The 23037-nt window shown below is 38.7% G+C and overlaps 1 protein-coding gene across 1 annotated transcript in view; it reads left to right on the top strand.

Annotated features, from left to right (window-relative positions):
• UBE2G1 (ubiquitin conjugating enzyme E2 G1) overlaps positions 1 to 23037 on the top strand; it is a 103507-nt gene that overhangs the window by 55413 nt on the left and 25057 nt on the right. Inside the window, exon 2 of the mRNA XM_065897131.1 lies at positions 16864 to 16966. Within this exon, the coding sequence (XP_065753203.1) occupies positions 16864 to 16966 (103 nt within the window). The remainder of the gene's footprint in view (positions 1 to 16863; positions 16967 to 23037) is intronic.

Here is a 23037-nt window from a genome sequence, read left to right as displayed (position 1 = left end):
TAAAATTTAGCGCATATCCACAGTGAAATATTTTAAACTCTGGTATATATTTTACTTTATTTTTTAAATTAATATTTATTGGAGTATAGTTGCTTTACAATGTTGTTAGTTTCTGCTGTACAGCAGCAAAGTGAATCAGCTGTACGTATACACAATATCCCCTCTTTTTTAGACTTCCTTCCCATTGAGGTCACCACAGAGCATTGAGTAGAGTTCCCTGTGCTATACAGTAGGTTCTCATTAGTTAATCTGTTTTATACATAGTAGCATATATATGTCAATCCCGTGGGATATATTTAAATTTATATAAACAATTAAAAAATATGTGCTTACCTGTTCTTCATTTATGAGGAAGACTATGAAAGGACTTTCTGCTTGGAGTGCAAGTAAGCACAGGATGGATATGAATTTTCATAATTAAAAACTAAATTTGACTAAGCTGTCATTCAGATTGATAATGCACTAACACGTAGCTTTTCTTTTTTTCTTTTTTTTTTTTTTAATATGAAAGAGTTAAGGACACAGCAAGAGAATTTTGACTTTTTCCTGCTAGTATATAAGTCAGATTTGTATAATGAATCATTGGCTGCTGTCTTAAGTAAATGATGAGAGTTTGGATGTTGTAAATATCAGGTGCATTTGGCCCTAAATATGACAAAGTCTTGTAACTTTGTGTTTAGAGTTTATCAAGGAAATGAGATTGGAAGGGGACCTCTCGTGGTTCAATCAGTGTGTTATCCTAACCTTCATCTGATGGCATATGTTACTGCATCTCATTTCTTTATGAAATTGTTTTCTTTCATTCTTTTAAAGCCAGTGGAATGCAGTTAAGCCAAACTACTAGTTAGCATAGGAAACATTTTCTGTTGGCTTTGAAGCCAACTCCTTCCTTAGATTGCCTTAAGAACTACATAAACTTTCCATCTAGATGGTCAGTGACCATCTGCCTCTAGCTTCAGTGCTGCTTTTATCATTTTCTGGGTTTAAGTCCAGTTTTCTCATGTATTGTTTTAGGAATCTGTCCTTCCCTTCAGTTGGAAATAGTCTAATGTTTTTGACTGTCTATCAGTCATTTTATCTGGGCTATATGTAATTTTTGTTTTAAGTTTCTGTCATAGCTATAGATACACTGTAAAGCTACTGGAGACTTTGAAATACTTGTGTGTGTGTACAGGCAAAATCAACTTTTATTAAAAAAAGACTCACTGTCAGTAAGCTCATCTTTCTTTTCTCTTTACCTAAAACAAGCATTTCCCAGTCATAAAAACAAGGCTGTGTTGTTTGGCTGCATTGGTCTTTGTTGCTGTGCATAGGCTTTCTCTAGTTGCGGCAAGCGGGGGCTACTCTTCGTTGCGGTGTGTGGGCTTCTCATTGCGGTGGCTTCTCTTGTTGTGGAGCGTGGGCTGTAGGTGCACGGGCTTCAGTAGTTGTGGCACGTGGGTTCAGTAGTTGTGGCTCGCGGGTTCTAGAGCACAGGCTCAGTAGTTGTGGTGCACGGGCTTAGTTGCCCTGCAGCATGTGGGATCTTCCTGGACCAGGGCTCGAACCCGTGTCCCCTGCATTGGCAGGAGGGTTCTTAACCTCTGCGCCACCAGGGAGGTCCCTAGGGAGTTTAATTTTTAATTATTTAGGATGCTTTCTTTCTAGGTGTTCTGTATCCAATTTAGAAATTTATATATGTGTACAACAAGTGAGAGAATGGGATTACCAGTTTGAGTTATTTTCTTTTCTTGGTAGATTTTAAGGTAAGTCAAACATTTTAAAAGGAGATGCTGTTATAGGCAAATATGAAACCAAAGCCAGAATTCAGTGCCATAGTGGAAAGAAGCAGTGAATTTACAGTTCAGTGACCTTCAAGTCCAGGATCTACCAATGGCTGGCTTTCAACTCTTGGGGAAAAGGTGGATTATTTAATAAAATGCCTTGGAACAACTGGCTTATCATACTGGCGATAGGTGGAGGGGAGCTAGATTTATGTCTATGTTTACATAAATTATGAAAGGATTGTGATAGTTATTGATTGCTTACAATGTGCCAGCTGCTGGGTTAGACACTCTAGGTGCATGAATGTGTTCTTCAAACAGACCTTATGAAATAGACACTGTTATCCTCACTTTACAGATGGAGGGCCCTGCCCATGGTCAACAATTAGCCAATGGTTAAGATAAAACAAAAGATAAGATCATTAAAATAAAAGAAAGTAATCAAGAATGTTTTAGTCTGGGCTTGAGGGAGAGAGGTTTTTTCTATGCAGACAAACCAAAGAGCTGTGAAAAAAGATTGACTTTTTTAAAAAACGTATACTCCTTGAACTTCTCTGTTTAGGAAAAAATTAAAAATAACACAAATCAAGAACGTTTTAAAACAAAAATGGCAGTTATAAAGAGCCATACAGCTTATAAAGCTCACCCAAATCAATAAGAAAAGGCTGAATCACTTAAGGTAAAAAAGGGCAAAAAATACAAATAGGTAATGCATGTAGGAAGTATAAATTATCAGTTGTCAGTGGGAAAAGGATAACACCCAAGGCTGTAGAGAAATAGATACCTACAGTGTTTCTGGGACTACAAATTGAATTGAGCTTTTGGTAGATGATATACATGTTCCTTTGACTCACAATTCAACTTACACATTCTAGGTATGCTTCCACAGGTGTACAGGACAGCACAAAAAATTTTATGGCAGTATTATAAACGAATGAATAGGGGGAGAAAGTATCTAATGTTCATACCATACTTAAGTGACTACGGTATAAAATGATATGATCTTACTTTCTGTACTATGTGGTAATATACTTAAAATCTGAAAGAATATAGAGCTAATTATTATTATTATTTTTTTAAATAAATTTATTTATTTGTTTGGTTGGTTTTATTTTTGGTTGTATTGCGTCGTCATTGCTGCACGTGGGCTCAGTAGTTGTGGCTCACGGGCTCTAGAGCGCAGGCTCAGTAGTTGTGGCGCACGGGCTCAGTTGCTCCGCGGCATGTGGGATCTTCCCAGACCAGGGCTCGAACTCGTGTCCCCTGCATTGGCAGGCAGATTCTTAACCACTGCGCCACCAGGGAAGCCCCTAGAGCTAATTATTAATAATGGTTATTTTTGAAAGATGAGAAGGTAGAGTGACTGCTTACAATTTATTTTCCTGTGTTATTTTAGAATAAATGGCTTTTTTCATAATTTAAAGAAAAAGTTAAAAAGAAACCAAGCACTTAGTAATAACCATCACCTACATTTGATGAACATCATTCCAGATATTTTTAATGCATATATAATGAATGTAGAAATAGGGAGTTATAATATGCATGCCGTTTATAAATTTTTAATTAAATTGGTTGCATTTGACTGAAAAAAAGAAACTAAGATACTATTACAAACATGATTGATGTTTGTTACTCCAAACAGATGTTTGTTACTACAAGAAGGGATGAATTCCTAAAATAGTCCTAAAGCCGAGAGAAGAAAATTATAAAAACCTCTAAATAGTTTTGAGTCTCTTTTAGTACAACCCATTGACTTATTGATAAACCAGGATAAGGGAATAAACACATGCATATATTCTTCCTTCCCTTTCTTCCTTTCTCCTGACTACCTACCTACCTATTTTTATTTTATTTTATGTTATTTATTTTTTGCTTAGACCTATTTAAACATTATCAGGATTTATAATACGTTTTTAAAAGCTTATAACCATTCATGGTTGTTTAGTTTTAGTCATGTATTTAAACGGTCAGTAAGTACATTGGTCTTTTCACCTTGGTTTTTCTATTACAGCATTCTTTAGTTTCCCAGCAGTTATTTCAAGAAGTGATTTAACTTAAGTCCTTAAGTTCACAATACTTGTGAGAGCTTAATGCCATGCTGTTTCTATCCCTTCTTTATGTTTCACATTTTTTGTATCACACTTTTCCTCAGAATTCTGTGATTATTCATTCAGTATTCCTGAATTCCCTGTTGTGGAAGAATCTGAGGCCAACCAGATTCTACCTGCCCACCTACATTTGAGTTGATTTTTTTCTGTCTGGATGCTCATGATACTGTTTTGCTTTAAAACTCAGTACCTCTCATTTGACAGATGTTTTGGTGGTGTTTATTTTGTACCAGTTTTTTTTGTGGGTTGTAGAGTATGTTTTCAGCCTGCGTATTTAGTTATTTATTACAGGAGAGTTTCATATATTTATTTATGACATTTATATTATAATCTCTTAAAGAGTATCAATTTAACTTAAAGTATATCTGCTTAATCTATTATCTTTACTCTGTTCAACATGTAATTGTTTACCTTTTCATTTAAGGTGTATTTCTTTTTTGGGGTGGGTGAGATGCTGCTGCCCTCCCAGGGACTATGGTGGGTGGGGGTGGAGCAGCAGGTGTGCCTCATCTTTGTTTCTGGGAACACCCTCAGTTCTGGCTTCTGACACTGGGATCCTTATAGGCAGCAGCTTTAAAAAAATTTATTTTTAAAGATTTATTATTTGTTTATTTCATTTATTTTTTGGATGCATTGGGTCTTAGTTGCAGCACGCGGGATTTTGGCGGCGCGCAGGCTTTTTGTTGTGGTGCGTGGGTTTTCTCTTCTCTAGCTGTGACGCACAGGCTCTAGAGCGCAAGCTCATTAGTTGTGGCGCACGGGCTTAGTTGCCCCGCAGCATGTGGGATCTTAGTTCCCTGACCAGGGTTCGAACCTGAGTCCCCTGCATTGTAAGGTGGATTCTTTACCACGGGACCACCAGGGAAGTCCCATTTAAGGTATATTTCTTAAAGTTATGACCATGATTTGTTTTGTATCTCCCCCCCCCAGCCCCCCCCTCCCCAATTTTTAAATTTCTAAAATGACTGTAATCCCTGTCTTTGTTCTTTTGTAAACTCTTAAACTTTGCCTTTCAGGTCTCTGTTCCTTTATAATATCTTCTTTCATATTTCTGTAATTTCTTTGAGACTGTTTTTCTGAAGTCTTCCTGGGTTTTTATATATAGTATTAGGTGGTTGAAGAGAGCTCCAAGTGAGTTGGAATGGACATTCGAGAACCTCATCATCGTGTTAGGGGAATTTTGATTGTGATGCTGTTTATGCAAATGAGTATAACAAGGGATGGTAAGGAGATGTAGACTTCACTTTGAGGTTGCTGAAACCTGGAGAAATACAAAAGGAAGCACATTCCAGGGACTTCCCTGGTGGTCCAGTGGTTAGGACTCAGGCGCTTTCACTGCCATGACCAGGGTTCAGTCCCTGGTCAGAGAACTAAGATCCTGCAACCTGTGTGACATGGGGCACCAGCCCCCCCCCCCCCCCCCCCCCCCCGGCAAAAAGAAGAAAGAAAAAAAAGCACATTCCATGTACTGATAACATGAAGCAGTGCAACTTACCTAGTTTTGTACAAAACAGATAAGGAGATAAGAGCTATTAGAAATATTAATTTAATTTGAGTAGTACTTAAGAAAATCAGCATGGAGTGAAGTGGTTAATGATTCTCACCCTCAGCAGTTGGTGGCAGAGTGAATAGATTACCCCATTCATCTGCCTTTGGGGGTGATCATACTCTGCCAGCCCTGCTGAGAACCAATTGTAACCCCTGTGTAATGTGGCTGAGGGTAAAGGAAAGCTAGGAGCCACTGCTATACAGTATTTGAGGGGAAACTGACTAGAGACCACCTGGGACGAAAGCTTAAAAATACGACTCTTTGAATGGAGAAAAGCGTACTCTTAGTTGGAAGCGGCAGGAATTGAACTAAAGTTTAGATAAAAAAGGAAAAATGACCCTTAACCAAATTTATGGAAGAGGGCAGGTACCAGGTTTCAGGAACTAGAATTCTGTTAGGACCTCTCTTGTTGCTTACTTTTGTGTATTTGACTTCATTTTGGCTTCATTTTCACATATCTGTTTTCTCTTTGAGATTTGAGCTGTGGCTATTGGCAGCTCTCAGGCTCCCCCATGGATTGGGGCTCCCTTTGTTTAATTCTGATTTTAAAATTCCTCAGCGGGATCTCATTCTTTTGGCTTGTCAGGTATTCATTCACTTATTTTTATGGCCCTGGGGTATGGGGTACAGAATAAACTGGTGCAGAATAAACAACACCAAAACAAGCAGTTCAGTGTGATGTTCAGGGGTGGGTAGTAGTTCCAAAAAGAAGTATTTAAGGTATGGCTTGTTCTTGAGATTCTAAAGAACATTGTATTCATTTTATTTTATTTATTTTTTAATTAATTTATTTTTGGCTGCATTGGGTCTTCATTGCTGCATGCAGGCTTCCTCTAGTTGCGGCATGCTGGGGCCAATCTTCATTGCGGTGCGCAGGCTTCTCATTGCCGTGGCTTCTCTTGTCGCAGAGCGCGGGGCTCTAGGCATGTGGGCTTCAGTAGTTGTGGCGTGCGGACTCAGTAGTTGTGGCTCTCGGGCTCTAGAGCGCAGGCTCAGTAGTTGTGGTGCACGGGCTCAGTTGCTCCGCAGCATGTGGGATCCTCCCCGACCAGGGCTGAAATCCTGGTCCCCTGCACTGGCAGGTGGATTCCCAACCACTGTGCCACCAGGGAAGTCCCTGTATTCATTTTATAGCCTGTAGTCTAATGAGCAATTTCAAAGGAGGAAAATGGACAATTATTGTACTCTAAGATGGACAGTGTTTTGCATATTAGTTTTGCTCATCTGTCCTGCAACACTGCCATGAGTACTTTTTACTGTGCTTTACAGATGAGGAAAGTGACACTCAAAAAGAGAAATGACTTGTTTAAGGTGCTAAGGGTAGTGAGAGAGGTTGGCATTCAAACCCAGGTTTGACTGACATAATACCATACTCTGTGCCAAACTATGGCCCATATTTTCTCTTGTGAGATGAAATTCACAAGTGTTGTGTTCGCCCCCTTCCCCCCCGCCCCCCTGCGCATCGTGTCTTTATCAAATTATTTCTAAAAAATAAGTGAGAAGTTTATATAAAACCGTAGACTATAGTGTCAAGGTGTAACATTTTATGTACTGTGGGGAATTCCTGCCACAGCACATCTTGTCAGAGATATGAGCTGCTGCTGCTGTATTTAAGCACAAACAACAACATACTCAGGACTTACTGTTGAAGAGCCCTTAGGTAATAAGTGTTTGAAGCGGATGTAAGCAAGGTGAAACATTACAGGCAGCAGAACTTCCTTAAGTGCTATTTTAGGAATGTGGTCTGGCATTCTGCCAAGCAAATCCTTTCAAAAGCATATTGGCGAAATCTTTGCAAGATACTATCTCTGACCCCTTCTGCTTGTCTGTTCCATATGCCTTACGTTTTTGAAGCACAGTGCAAGAAATTCATCTAGGTTGAAAATGTTTTGGGTTAGGAAATCAGTTAGCCCTGGTTTATGACATAGTGTAAAGAAAAAAATTCTGATTTTAAGCAAACTTTTAAAGTTTACCAGAAATCTATAAAGGTGATTTAATTGATGCATTTAAAAAACCTTTAGAGGAAATATGAACAAAGCTTTGGTTGTTTGCTGATAACATTACTTTTTTGGATATTGATTAGTTAATGGACGTTTGCAAGACAGGAATATTTTCCCAGTTAATTTTGGTGACTTGGTTTCTGGCGATGTGTGTTTTAAAGTAATATGGCAATTCATTCCTCTGATAATAAGGTCAAAATTATTTTGACAAACCATCTCAATACATAGGAAGGTTAATTAGATAGTGTCTGGATAAAAGGTTCTATCTGAGATTTCAGCAGTTCAAAATGAAGCCGGCATAAAAATAGTCATTTTACAGAAATGTACCTTACAGCCAGCTGTGTGATACATAAATAAACTTGACAGGAATGCACATTCCCCAGAGCAGGAGACTACAACCATTGAGACATAAAGGAACATCATTTCTAGACTATAAATAACCGTTTGTATTTAGCTTTGTAGCTGTTAGACTTAGTCAACTCTTGGTCTTGGCAAAGGGTATTTACAGTTAAAGTAGCTTATTTTCTTAATAGGCAAGTATAAAATGACATACTTGGGTCTTTGAATGTCGTTATTTTGAGACACCTTGTATTTTTGCCAAGGCTCAGTGAAGGTTTATTTTCACATGATCAACAAAATATTGTAAACCATTATTTTAGACTACATTAAAACTGGTTTTTTTTTTGCATTTAAAAAAACTTTCATGGAGAAAAAAATTTAAACATATAATAATACCAAAGTAGACTGACTGTACAGCGAACCTCCATGTGCTCACCTAGCCTCAACAGTTATTAGGGCACAACCACTCTTGATTGATCTGTCTCTGCACCCCCCCATCTCTTGTGATTTTGAAGCACATCCTCAAACATCATTGTTTGTCTGTAAATATTTCAGTAACTCTAAAGATTCATGTATCTCTAAAAAAAAAAAGGGAGTAAAAAACCAACACATTATCATTACCACACTTGAAAAAATTAACAATAATTTAATATTGTTAGATCTAGTCAGCCTCTAAATTTGTGCACGTGTCATACATTATTTAAAAGTTTGAATTCAGTCCGCTCTGTTGTTTCCTGTTTCAGTATATTTATTGAGGATTCTAGGCCTTGCTTTTTAGAATTTTCCGAAGTATAGATTTTGCTAATTGTGTCTCGGGAATGTTCTTAAACGTATTTCTCTGTATTTTCTATAAATTGGCAATTGTGTCTAGGGGTTCTGGTGAGATCAGGTGAGATCACTTCGTAAGTGGTGGTTTATTTATCAGGAGATGTTAATGTCTGGTTGTCCTTTCTGAAATGCCTAGGTTAAAATGAAAAAATGGCAATGTTTCAATAATTTTTCTGTTTTTTAAAAATATCTTTATTGGAGTATAATTGCTTTACAATGTTGTGTTAGTTTCTGATGTATAACAAAGTGAATCAACTATATGTATACATATATCCCCATATCCCCTCCCTCTTGAGCCTCCCTCCCATAAATTTTCATTTTTTAACTGCACCATTTCTATAGAGAGATAACTCATTTGATCAAATAGTAGTTACTGTTTGATTTCCTGACAATAACATTTGTATAGAAAAGGAAGAATAAATCTTGATTCCTTCGCCTTTTTTTAAAAAATTCGTTTTCAAAATAACAAAATGGTTTATTAGCATCCTGTAATGGGACCAATTAGTTTGTTGTTTTTTAAGTCACTATTTTTCAACTCATGGGTTAAAACATATGTTTCAATCCTTTGTGGTTATTAACTGTTGATACTCAAATTGTCCCATATTGAGCCAGTGGGAATCTCTTCAAGTTGGCTGAGTACTTTTAACAAGACCATAGTATTATTTGATAGCTTCCTTTTTATCTGGTATGAGATGATCCTAGAACATTTCCTACCCCAGACCGGGAATCAGCCATTTTTCTGAAGAGCCCTGCTCCCTTTAAGTATGACTCATATTTGGAGACCATATTCTGGGCACTAGGGATGCTCATTGCTACAGAGTTGGTCATTTTTCTCGACCTTTTTAATGGACAGAGCTCAGCATTTTTTTTTTTTTTTTTTTTTTTTTTTTTTTTTTTTAAAATCTGGGAGTAAATTCCCTCAGATTCTTTAGCTTTTTTTTTTTTTTTTTTTTTTTTTTATAAATTTATTTATTCATTTATTTATTTTTGGCTGTGTTGGGTCTTCGTTTCTATGCGAGGGCTTTCTCTAGTTGTGGCAAGCGGGGGCCACTCTTCATCGCGGTGCGCGGGCCTCTCACTGTCGCGGCCTCTCTTGCTGCGGAGCACAGACTCCAGACGCGCAGAGCTCAGTATTTGTAGCTCACGGGCCCAGCTGCTCCGTGGCACGTGGGATCTTCCCAGACCAGGGCTTGAACCCGTGTCCCCTGCATTGGCAGGCAGACTCTCAACCACTGCGCCACCAGGGAAGCCCAGAGCTCAGCATTTTTAAAGCTATATTGTGAATTCACATCGATACTTCTGATTCAGGTTCAGGACTGTGGAGTTTTTACTTTTCATATGTGCTCCCCATTCTCTTTTAGTCTTATTCTTAAATAATGACTCTATCATAGCAAGCCTTCTCATGCATTATTTTCCATTACTTATACCTATCTAAATCATTATTCTCAAGGACATTACCTTGCCCTTGATTTCTTTTTTAATTCATGGTTTGTAGACCATTTTGGCCCACAGTGATTTCCAGATTCACAGCATGCATACATAACTTTCATTTAACAATCACTGGCGCTTCGGGATTTACTGAGTTTTAAAAATTGAAGTATTATATACACAAAGAAAAATGCATAAATATTATGTACATCATGCCATTACTAGCATCCCAGAAGTCTCTTTCATTCTTCATCCCATATACCACCCTCATTCACCACTCTGAAAGAAAAAGAAGAAAAGATTATATCGTTCTGATTTCTAATATTATTGATTAGTTTTGTGTGCTTTAGAACTTTATAATTTTGTTTTAGCGTTCATGATATGAGGGAAAGAGAGCTCTTTCTAGCTCTTTCCAACTCTACTTGTGTCCAGGTAGCATTCAGAAAAAAATGTATCTTTATCTTTGCCACATTCAGAACTTCTCTGTAATACCTTAGGAATCTAAGAAGAAACCCAAGCATGGGCACTTCTTGGTTTAAATATTTATCTTAAGTAGGCTAGATTTTTGTGTTTGTTAGCAATTTCCATTTTCCCCCATTATGTTTGTACCCTTTGCATGTTTACTCTTTCTTTTGATTTACAGTAACTCTATTTGTATTAGGGATATTAGACTTTTACCTATTGTGCTGCAAATATTCTCTCCCAGTCTCTCATTTGTATTTAAGCTTTATTGCTATAGTGGATTTAAAATATGCTGTGTAGTATAATCTGTTGAGTTTTGTGTTCTGCTTAGGAAGGCCACCTCCACCCAAGAGTATGTTAAAAAATAAATCTGCATTTTTTTTCCAGCTAAATTTTATTGTTTGTTTATATTTGGATTCAGATATAGTATGAGGTATCTCTGTTAACATTTAAATGTGATAGGATGTTTAAACATCTTTCGTTCGCCTTTCCCATTAAAAAAAACCTGCTCGAATTTCATCTGCTTATGGCCACTATAGTTTTCCATCACAAACTTCTAGAAAAAGTTTCCACCTGTATTTTTCTGCTTCACCTTCTTTTTGCCAATTCAGTGTTTCCGGCATGGCCTGTCTCTGCCTTACCATTGCACTGAAACTAAATACTTAGGCCTAGGGCAGCCTTGCCCTTCTTTTAACTGAACTCAGTAGACTGAATTTAGACCCCCTCTTTCCTGAGCAGCATGTAATTGTCATTGTTGGTAACTTTCTCCTTGGAATACATCTCCTTTGGCTTCTTTTTTTTTTTTTGGCGGTACATGGGCCTCTCACTGTTGTGGCCTCTCCCGTTGAGGAGCACAGGCTCCAGACGCGCAGGCTCAGCGGCCATGGCTCACGGGCCCAGCCGCTCCGCGGCATGTGGGATCTTCCCGGACTGGGGCACGAACACGTGTCCCCTGCATCGGCAGGCGGACTCTCAACCACTGCGCCACCAGGGAAGCCCTCCTTTGGCTTCTTTGATCTAGCTTTTTCCTGGTTTTCTTCCTACTTCTGTCACTTTTGTAGCCACTTCTTTTTTTTAATCCCCCCAATATTGGTATTCTCTAGAATTCCTTTAGTTAGATTCTCTACAGTTCACACTTCAGGCTCTTCCTTGGGTGATGCCATTAACCACTCTTATGGCTTCAGTTATCAGCAATATTCTGATAACCCCAAGTCTCTAGCTCAAATTTCTTTTTTAGGGCTTCCTTGGTGGCGCAGTGGTTGAGAGTCCGCCTGCCGATGCAGGGGACACGGGTTCGTGCCCCGGTCCGGGAAGATCCCACATGCAGCAGAGTGGCTGGGCCCGTGAGCCATGGCCGCTGAGCCTGCGTGTCCGGAGCCTGTGCTCCGCAATGGGAGAGGCTACAACAGTGAGAGGCCCGCGTACCGCAAAAAAAAAAAAAAAAAAAAAAAAATTTCTTTTTTAAACAATGTATTTAACGGTACTGATGAACCTAGTGGCAGGGCAGGAATAAAGATGCAGATGTAGAGAACAGACTTGAGGGCACGTGGGGGGGGCCGGGAAGCTGGGACGAAGTGAAAGAGTGGCACTGATATATACACTGCCAAATGTAAAATAGATAGCTAGTGAGAAGCTGCCACATAGCACAGGGAGATCAGCTCGGTGCTTTGTGAGGACCTTAGAGGGGTGGGATAGGGACGGTGGGAGGGAGGCACAAGAGGGAGGGGATATGGGGACACGTGTATGCATATGGCTGATTTGCTTTGTTGTGCAACAGAAACTAACACAACATTGTAAAGCAATTATACTCCAGTAAAGATATGAAAAAACAAACAAAACAATGTGTTGTTTATGCCCCATAGGTACTTAAAACCAAACCTATCATTATTTCTTTCCCTCACCCCTAAAATCAGCACATCTTTATTATAATTCCCATTTCAGAGAAAAAAACAGACTCCTACCCAGTTGCCCTATGTAGAAACCTATTTATCATTTTAAAAAATTGAGTTGAAATTCAGATAACACGAAACTAACCATTTTTAAAAAAAACTAGCCACGTTAAAGTGTACAGTTCAGTGGTATTCAGTGTATTCACAGTGTTGTGCAACCACCATCTCTTTTCAGTTTCGAAACATTTTCATCACTCCACCAAAGCCTCCCGTACTCGTTTATCATACTCTATCTCCGTCCCATCCCACCCCCCCACCCTCACCCCCCATTTTGCTTTCTGTCTCCGGATTTGTGGATATAAAAGGAGTCATACAATATGTCACCTTATGTGCTGGTTTCTTTCACTTAGCCTGATGTTTTTGAGGTTCATCTAAGTTGTAGCATGTATCAGCACTTAAATTCCTTTTTTAATGGCTGAATAATATTCCATTGTATGTATATATCATAATTTGTTCATTCATTGATGGACATTTGGGTTGTTTCCACTTTTTGACTGTTACGGATAATGCTGCAGTATAAACATTTGGGTACAAATTCCTATATGGGTAGATGTTTTCATTTCTCTTGGGTATATACCTAGGAGTGTAATTACTGGGCTATATGGTAACTCAATGTTTATAAACTTTTTGAGGAAATGTGTGTCAATTTTGGCTTATTATCTAAAACCCCCCACATCACCAAGCTTGGCTGATGGATTCTCTCTCCTGTGTATCCCTGTTTATTATTCCCACTACCATATACTAAAGGTACACTTTTCAGGATTACTTTAATAGCTTCCTTTCTGGTCTCTTCGTCATCACATGGCCTTACTCTTTCACATACTTTTTTTCCACATATCTTTCATATACTGAGAGATTGGTTTTTGAAAAAGTAAATCTCATGAGGTCACCTCATTGTTTTAAAAACAAAACAAAACAAAAACAAACTCTTCAAAGGCTCGTCATTTCTCTCTGGATAAAGGCTAAACTAACATGGCTTCTAAAGGCTCTTTGCAGTCCTTCCGACATGCTATCTAGCTTCAGCTGTATGACTTCCCCCCCCACCCCCCATATGCTGATCTCCATATTTCAAGTTTTTGTATATGTTCCTCTGTGTAAGCCTTGCACCTTCTCCACCAAAATCCTTTGTCTTATTTCAGATGTCTCTTCTCTTTTTAGACGCCTTTCTGTCTCTTCATGATTATAATGTGCCCTTCTTTGTGCCCCTCCAAATTCTTGTACGAATGTTGGAGCATTTAATTGCCTGTTTACTTCTGTGGGAATCAGGAGCTGATAGTTAAGTGCCGGGTGATGCAGTACAGACTAAAAGTATGATTAATAGGAATTTAGCAGAAGTCAAAAGAAGATTATTTGGTAAGTTATTTAGGGAAGGCCCCTTGGAGGAATTGGACCTTGAAGGAATCATGAAGGTAGGTAACTATCTGCCACTAATAGGTAGATTAAGCCTGTTAAATACCCATGGATCTAGGCTATGAGGATCCACGCTAGGGGCAAAAGCCATGACAAAACTGAGATAGATGGACATCTTGCAGCATTACTTTTGCATTACTTAATGAAACAAGGAATGGACACAATCACTCCTGTAGAAGAAAAGTGTGGAAAGAATGTGCAAAAGATTTTTAAAGAACTTATGGTGTATTGACAAAAGTGAGAAGGAATAATTTACTTTATGGAAAGTGTAAGGAAATTTTCAAGGGTAATTTTGACCATGTATGCTAATTTAAGAATTTACCCACCTACATTTATAAAATTCCACTGGACTTCTGATGTAAAATGCAACAATTAGGTGATTTCTAGATAAATTATAGAATCTTCCATAAGACTCTTGCATATAGTGTTGGAGAAAATAGTCTAAGTAATATACCAGTGTTTGTCTAGAGAAAGGTTAGAAATGAGATAACTCAGTGTAGAATTTACCTGCCCAGATTGTAATGGTCTATGCTCCACTCTGTCCCTCAGACAGTAAAAGTGGGACTTTCAGATCTTTCCCAGTATGTCTACAGCATATTGGCACTCAGTAAATGTTTGCATTGATAAACAAAATAACAAGATTGAAATACAATTTCTTTGCATTTTCAGTATTTAAAAAATGTCTTAGAATAGCTGTTTAAAAGTAAAAATGCATTTCTTGTGTTTCAAAACACAGTACTGATTTAAAACTATTTATAAAAATCTGTTTTGCCAGTTAGGCAAAAATACTAGACTTATGAATTAAAAAAAAAAAAATCTCCCCTCAAATTTTGAGAAAAGAAGCCATTCACGTTTAAATATAAATAAACTTTCGCTTTTGGCACTCTCTGTGTTTCACTGGCATGTTGGAGTGTTAAATCTGTTGAAATAACCACCTCTGATTCCTCAAAAAATTAATATTTTCTTCTCAGTTACTAACACACTTTGTTCAGTCTTTATAGCACTCTGAGTTGTATTATACTTACTTATCATGAGACTGAGCTCCTTGAGGATGATGGCAGGAATTATATGAGAATTACAAACCTGTTCAGCCTCCCAGCAAACCCTCTCTCAGTCGCTCTCCTGTGTGCTTTGTCCCACTTCTCAATTTGAGCCAACCAGTGCCGCTTGTTGGTGATTCATATATTTATACGCACACACAATCGTGACTGTGGTGATGACTTCACAGCTATATACATATATCAATATGTAAAAAAAAAATGTAATTTAAATATGCGCAACTTACCGAATGTCAATTATATCTCATTAAAGCTGTTTAAAAAATCCTGACATGACGCTCACCATGGATTGGTCATTACTTTATTAAGCTCTGTGTCTCTAGGAACTGTTTCTCACCTGTCTCCTCTAAGGTGCCCTCATGGCCTGTGTCCCCGCCACCTCACTAGTTCTTTGCCTCTGTTCTCGTCCCCAACCCCCGTCATTCCCCATCCGTGCTAGAGCACTCTCTCTGGAAGAGGAAAATCTCACGTTGCTACTGCTGTTCCTGTAGGTTCCAGCTATTATTCTTTTTTTTCGTGCATTTTTATTTTTACATTTTTATTGGAGTATAATTGCTTTACAATAGTGTGTTAGTTTCTGCTTTGTAACAAAGTGAATCAGTTATACATATGTTCCCATATCTCTTCCTTCTTGCATCTCCCTCCCTCCCACCTTTCTTATCCCACCTTTCTTATCCCACCCCTCTAGGTGATCACAAAGCACCGAGCTGATCTCCCTGTGCTATGCGGCTGCTTCCCACTAGCTATCTATTTTAAGTTTGGTAGTGTATATATGTCCATGCCACTCTCTCACTTTGTCACAGCTTACCCTTCCCCCTCCCCATATCCTCAAGTCCATTCTCTAGTAGGTCTGTGTCTTTATTCCCCTCTTACCCCTAGGCTCTTCATGACATTTTTTCCCCTTAGATTCCATATATATGTGTTAGCATACGGTATTTGTCTTTCTCTTTCTGACTTACTTCACTCTGTATGACAGACTCTAGGTCCATCCACCTCACTACAAATAACTCAATTTCGTTTCTTTTTATGGCTGAGCAATATTCCATTGTATATATGTGCCACATCTTCTTTATCCATTCATCCGATGATGGACACTTAGGTTGCTTCCATCTCCTGGCTATCCAGCTATTATTCTTAAGCTACTCCTGGGTGCTGGAAACTCTGGTCAGCAAGGGGGTCAACACACATAGGCAGGATGGATGGAGCCTCTGCTCTCTCTGTGCTCAGAGTCTGATGGGCCGCACATGAACGCCAACTGTAGTCGTATATCCCCAAGAATACAGAGGACTTACTCATGTAGACATATAGTTATTAGTATAAATGAAGGTTGCTTAAGCAGCAAATTCCAATGAAAAGGTATCAGGCACTCTTGGTGTTTCTGAATATGTATCCTAAAGACCACAGCATAAGAATTACCAGAAATATTGGTTTGATTTCCCTCTGAACCAGAATCTCTAGGGGATGGGCCTGACACCTGCATTTTATTTTATTTATTTTTTATTTTAAAAATATGTTTATTTATTTATTTGGCTGTTCTGGGTCTTAGTTGTGACATGTGGGATCTAGTTCGCTGACCAGGGATCAAACCCGGGCCCTCTGCATTGGGAGTGTGGAGTCTTAACCACTGGACCACCAGGGAAGTCCTGACACCTGCATTTTAATAAGCTCTCTGTATGGCTATACCTATATACCACTAGGGAGCTACTAGAATGGTGAGAACCTAGCTGGAAACCAGGGTAGAAGTAAAAGGGCACAGTAGAAGTTGATCTTCTGGATACTTTGCTTTACCCATTGCTTCTTTGTGTTATAGAAATGGAAATGTTTTGGACATCAGGTAGCATTTTGCTAATGGATCCAGGTGTGTTCATTGAACAGGTTAGAATTTATAACGTATATTCAAGTTCTGTAATGAATGTTGGGTGAAGATTATTTACTTAAAATTTTTGATTAACATTTTCTTTTTCCACAGAACTCAACAAAAACCCAGTGGAAGGCTTTTCAGCAGGTTTAATAGATGACAATGATCTCTACCGATGGGAAGTCCTTATTATTGGTCCTCCAGATACACTTTAGTAAGTATAATGGAACTAACATCCAAGTGGAGCTCTTTTAGCAATTGAAATATAAACTATTTTGACAAACTGAAGTTTCCCAGTTTATAAAAGTGATAAAGTTAATCAGTTTTAATTAATCTCTATTAACTGATGTAAAGATACACAACAGAATGTGGTGTAATCAAAGAGCAATAGAAAAAGATGGAATTTCTTAAATATGTAATACATTTTTAGATTCAAAGACCACAGTCTGATTTTCTGTTCTGTGTGTTTGCAGACCAACTTAAACTTACTAATATTTAATGTTCTGTAAGATGGATCTTGACTATCTGATGTTAGTGACTAGTACAAGTCTCACACTTTTATTTTTTTTTTGCGGTACGCTGGCCTCTCACTGTTGTGGCCTCTCCCGTTGCGGAGCACAGGCTCCGGACGCACAGGCTCAGCGGCCATGGCTCACGGGCCCAGCCGCTCCGCGGCATGTGGGATCCTCCCGGACCAGGGCTCGGACCCGTGTCCCCTGCATCGGCAGGCGGACTCTCAACCACTGCACCACCAGGGAAGCCCTCACACTTTTTATAGAAGTTGAGGTATTGAAAAAAAAATGCAGCAACCTTCTCAAAGATATACAACTGAAGGACAGCAGGGACCTTCTTGGGGAGTATACTTGGTCACTCTACTGTGGTCCTTGATGGTACTAACCAGCAAGGATTTGGATACATCAAACATTTTTTTGATGGTGAAATAGTTTTATTTTAGATGTTCTGAGATGGTAACTCCCTTGTCTCCCCTTCGCCAACACCTGATGTAAGAGAAAATTCAGAGCTAGTTCTATACCAGAGCAAACTGGTATATGACATACAGAGTTGAGCTGTAGTATTGATTTGGGGGTTTTCTGAGGTCTGAAAAAAAATGATTTATGTTTTGTCACAACTATTCCCAGTCAGAATTTTTGCTGATTCCCCAGCGGTATGTTTGCATTGGTAATTGTTTTTTTTTAATGGTATTATTTATTTATTTAAAAATATTTATTTATTTGGTTGCACCAGGTCTTAGTTGCGGCTTGCAGGCTCATTAGTTGTGACATATGAACTCTTAGTTGTGGCATGCATGTGGGTTCCAGTTCCCTGACCAGGATTGAACCTGGGCCCCCTGCGTTGGGAGCTCGGAGTCTTATGCACTGTGCCACCAGGGAAGTCCCTGCATTGGTAATTGTTGCAAACTAAAATAACTCAGTTTAGTCATTCTACAATGTTAGTTTGGTAAATAACAGTAGCCAATGAAAGCCATCCTAGAGGTATTCCTCCACAACCTTAATATTATTTATTTGAAAGCAAATTTCTTACCAAATTTTGCACACAAAAATCATACATACAGCCTGGCCTATGAGCCTGATGAGGTTCTGGTCTTCTAGGATTTTAAATCAAAACATATTGCGTGAAGGTTTACTCAAGGGAGATACAGCAACATTCCAGTGACAGAATCTTGTTAATCTTAAAGTTGATATGTGATAACAAGAAAAATTCTTCTAAACTAATGTCTGTGTAGAAGATTACCTAGGCATCCAGGTTTGACCTCAATCTCTAAGGACCTTGCAAAATTTGTACACTTTTTTCGTGTGATGGTGGCAAGCATCTCTAAATATTATCAGCTGGTCCATATATATGTTGTGTCCCTTCAGCTTCACCAAAGAGAGACACTTTAATACTCATTGCACTAATTAGGCCATTCTTGCCGCCAATAAAAATATTTCTGGCCTTTCGTATACATTTAAAAACTGCTGGCTGTTGATCTGAGGTGTGGACAGCAGACGCATTTGTGGCAGCTCCTCTGGAGTTGCTAACGAGACAACTGGCTGCCACTTCTGCACTGTCCCTTCCTGATGAGAGCACTGGCTGCACCTGGGCTGCAGTTTAACCTCAGTGCCACACGTACTTTGAACATCCTGTGAGTAATGAAGCCTTAATGCAATTGACAGACCTTATAATAATCATCCAAAATTACTTTGGTATGATTGCTTTTTATTAATGACCTCTTCTAAAATTCATGTGCTGATAGTTATAAAATTGTTTTTAAAGCCCTCAAAAAAGAGGTTTATGATTTATTGAGTTCAGGCCATCCCTTTTAGCGACTTCCTACATAGAATGGTTGCAAAAATAAAGCAGTATACTGGCATTTACATTACTCATTCATTTAGTTTCCAAAAGTTTTTTCAGCACTCTTATGCTAGATGCTAGGGACATGATCTTGAATTAGCTAATAGTCACTGTTCCCAAAGAGGTTACAGTTTAGTCGGCAAGACAGCTCATTGCATAGTTATTTAATACACTTTGAGGACAGCCATGATGGAGGGCAGCCATGATGGAGGGAGGCATTAGGTGTTGTGAGAACTCGTTGGTAGCATGGCAGGTTATGAGTGTGTCAGGGAATTTTTCCCAGAGGAAGAGATGTCTAAAGTGGGAACTGAAGAGTTAGTAACTGTAATAGTTAGTAGGCTTTTGGCTACAAGCAACAGAAATTGGATTTTAGCTGGCTTAGAAAATAAGGAATTTTTTTTTAAAAATAAAATTATTTATTTATTTTTGGCTGCATTGGGTCTTCGTTGCTGCATGCTGGCTTTCTCTAGTTGCAGCAAGCGGGGGCTCCTCTTCCTTGCGGTGCGCGGGCCTCTCATTGTGGTGCCTTCTCTTGTTTTGGAGCACGGGCTCTTGGTGCGCCAGCTTCAGTAGTTGTGGCACACGGGCTCAGTAGTTGTGGCTCGTGGGCTCTAGAGCGCAGGCTCAATAGTTGTGGTGCACGGGCTTAGTTGCTTTGTGGCGTGTGGGATCTTCTCGGACCAGGGCTTGCACCCGTGTCCCCTTCATTGGCAGGCAGATTCCTAACTGCTGTGCCACCAGTGAAGCCCCCTCTTGAGGCTTTCTTTCTGTGAAAAACATTCTGAAACTGGTGTGACATGCCTGCTATTTTCAGACTAATGATTATCAAGTAGTGTGGCTAGCTGCCCATATCCTCGGCAAGAAAAATGTCAGGTAGGATGGCAGTAGGTTTTTACAGAAACTTTAGGAGACATGGGTAGCACCACGTAATCATAAATCTTATAAATTTGTATGAGGGAATGGTGAATGTGTACCTTTCCTGTATCTCTTATTCTTTTTTTCATCACTAATGGCTAGTGTGCTCAAGAAGTATGCTTTATTTTGTTTCCTACCTCTGCCAATGATGTGAAGAATTTGGAGAATCTTAAGATTATATGTATTTTGTAGTATTATTGCCTTACCTGGAGTGGGTATAGAAAATGAAGAGGTGGCTAACTAAACTCTCTGATTAATATTCTTTTACACTAACAAAATTCTTCCACAGTTCTGTTTAAAACTTAGAGGCGCAAGCCATATATTCTGTAATGAAATTTTGGAGGGAATGAACCTGCCTGCATGGCTTAGAAATTGATTGATCAATGGCAGTGCCGTGCCACTTATCATTTAGTGCTTAAGAACATGAGTTTTGGAGACTGTCTTTGTTTAGCTCCCTGAGGCTACCACTGTTATCTGTGTGACTTTAAACAGTTATTTAAACTTTGTCTTGTTTCGTTTCTAGGGTAAAACCCAATGCCTAGAAAGAGTTCAGAATGTTCAACATTCTGTTGTTTGTAATAGCAAAAGAAATCAGAAGCAAACATTTTGATTGTAATAGAAAAATTGTGGCAGGTAAAAATGAATAAACAGGAGACAGATATTATCAGGAATATATAAAAGAACAGTGTTGAGCAAAATTTCAGATGGCAGCATATGGTTTATCATTTAAATAAGTAAATATGGCAGAATGATAGGAGCTGACAAAGTAGAATGATAGGATCTGATACTTGTAAGATTTTTATCATTTTAATAACAAAAACAGTAAGGGAAGTCTAATAGAAGAAACTTGAACTAGGCCTAGATTTCTCAACCTTTTCAAATGTGAAACTATTGGTTTCATACCTCTTTTTAACATCACACTAGTAATTACACTATTAATACCTGTGAAGAGAATATATAATGGGAGGGAAGGTATTTTTAATTCATTGATGCTTTTCATAAACTTTCATTTTGTTCATCATAGTAGATCTTTATATATTTGAAAAATAGTGAATATGTGACATTTTAATATTTAGTTTACTATGTTTTGTATTCTTTGAGTGTTCTGAGTTTTTTGCTAACTTGGCTGTTCACTGTTCACTAGAAGTTTGTGCCCACAAGTTGGGACTACTGAACTAGGCTTTTAAAAATAACAAGTAGGATTTTCACAGGTATTAGAGAAGTTAGAGATTCCACCTGTAGCAGAAAAACTGTAAGGAACTGCATGATTAGTTTAGAATGGGTGAGGACATTGCAGACAGAGTTAAAATTGTGTACTTTAAACTTTTAAGGATAGTCCTATTAAAATTTAAAGATTGAAAATAATTCAATAGACTAAGGCAATTTTTCATGATAGGGGTTCCAATCAGCTAATATAAAGCTTTTTTAAAAAAAATGATTTTACTTATTTATTTTTGGCTGTGTTAGGTCTTTGTTATGCAGGCTTTCTCTAGTTGCAGCGAGTGGAGGTTACTCTTCGTTGTGGTGCGCGGGCTTCTCATTGCAGTGGCTTCTCTTGTGGAGCACGGGTTCTAGGCACGCAGGCTTCAGTAGTTGTGGTGCACGGACTCAGTAGTTGTGGCTCGCGGGCTCTAGAAGGCAGGCTCAGTAGTTGTGACACACAGGCTTAGTTGTTCTGCACGTGGGATCTTCCCGGAGCAGGGCTCAAACCCATGTCCCCTGCATTGGCAGGTGGATTCTTAACCACTGCGCCACCAGGGAAGCCCCTAATATAAAGCTTTTAAGTAGATCTGATATCAGTTAGAACTCAGGAAAGCTAACTTAGTATCAGGGAATAGTCTTACCAGTGGGATAAAGTACATGGGCTTTGTGGTAGCTGTTTTGATGTTGTTTTACATAGATTCTTGGCTATTTTCTGTATTTGTGGCTTTCAAAGTGTTTTTGTTTTTCTTTTTGTTTTTGTTTTTGCGGTATGCGGGCCTCTCACTGTTGCGGCCTCTCCCGTTGCGGAGCACAGGCTCCGGACGCACAGGCTCAGTGGCCATGGCTCACGGCCCAGCCGCTCTGCGGCATGTGGGATCTTCCCGGACCAGGGCACGAACCTGCGTCCCCTGCATTGGCAGGCGGACTCTCAACCACTGCGCCACCAGGGAAGCCCTTTTTATTCTATTTTTATTGGTTTATAAAGAAAACTCGTTAGTGACTCACTTACTTAGCTTTGCAGCCCCAGTTTGAAAAAGTAGTTCATAGAATTAATATTTCCTAAGGCCAGTTTTGGCACTAATTTATCCAGTTGGGCTAACAAACATAGTCCGAGAAGGTAGACTTATCTCTTAACAGTGTAATGCGCTCTTTACAACTGCTGTTCTAGTCTCCATTCCGTCAAGTCTTCATGTTTTTTCCCTTCAATAGATAGTCTCATAAATTATGAAAATTAAGACCATAAGGCAGGCATAAAATTTGTCAGCTTTCTTCCTTTTTACCCCTGGATATCTGTACTACATTCAGTCTGTTTTCTTCCTGTGCAAAAGGAAAGGATATTCTTTCTTTTTCGTGGTAAGCCCTTTACTACCCTTATTTTCTTTCTTCTAATTTCTCAGTTACTCTGTTTCGAGGTTTTTAAAGTCAAGGTTACTTTTTATACTTGGAATCCAGTGGCCTTTCCTAAGTATTCAGAAGTGTTTGGTGTTAATGATCTACCTTTCTTTGTTTAACTCCCCTCATCTTGCTTTTATGATTAGAAAAAGGCAATAAGAATTAATACTTGCTTGTGGTTAAAAATTCATGGTATATCAAAATGTACAAAGCAGAAAGTAAAAAAATCTCATAATCTTGTGCTTCAGAGTTAATTAACCATTATTATTATATATTGGTGTCATGTTTCCAGACATTTTTCTATTTGTATATAAACATACCCTCACTTTTTCTTCGTAAAGGCAAATGGGCTTATTCTATAGATTAAAAAAAAAATTAACAATAGATTGCTCATATCATTCCAGTATTTATTACCAGTATTTT

This window comes from Phocoena phocoena, chromosome 19, assembly GCF_963924675.1.
Source record: "Phocoena phocoena chromosome 19, mPhoPho1.1, whole genome shotgun sequence".
NCBI classification, from domain to species: domain Eukaryota; kingdom Metazoa; phylum Chordata; class Mammalia; order Artiodactyla; family Phocoenidae; genus Phocoena; species Phocoena phocoena.
The sequence above is the reverse complement of the archived record's forward strand: the minus strand, read 5'-3'. Positions and strand labels throughout refer to the sequence as shown.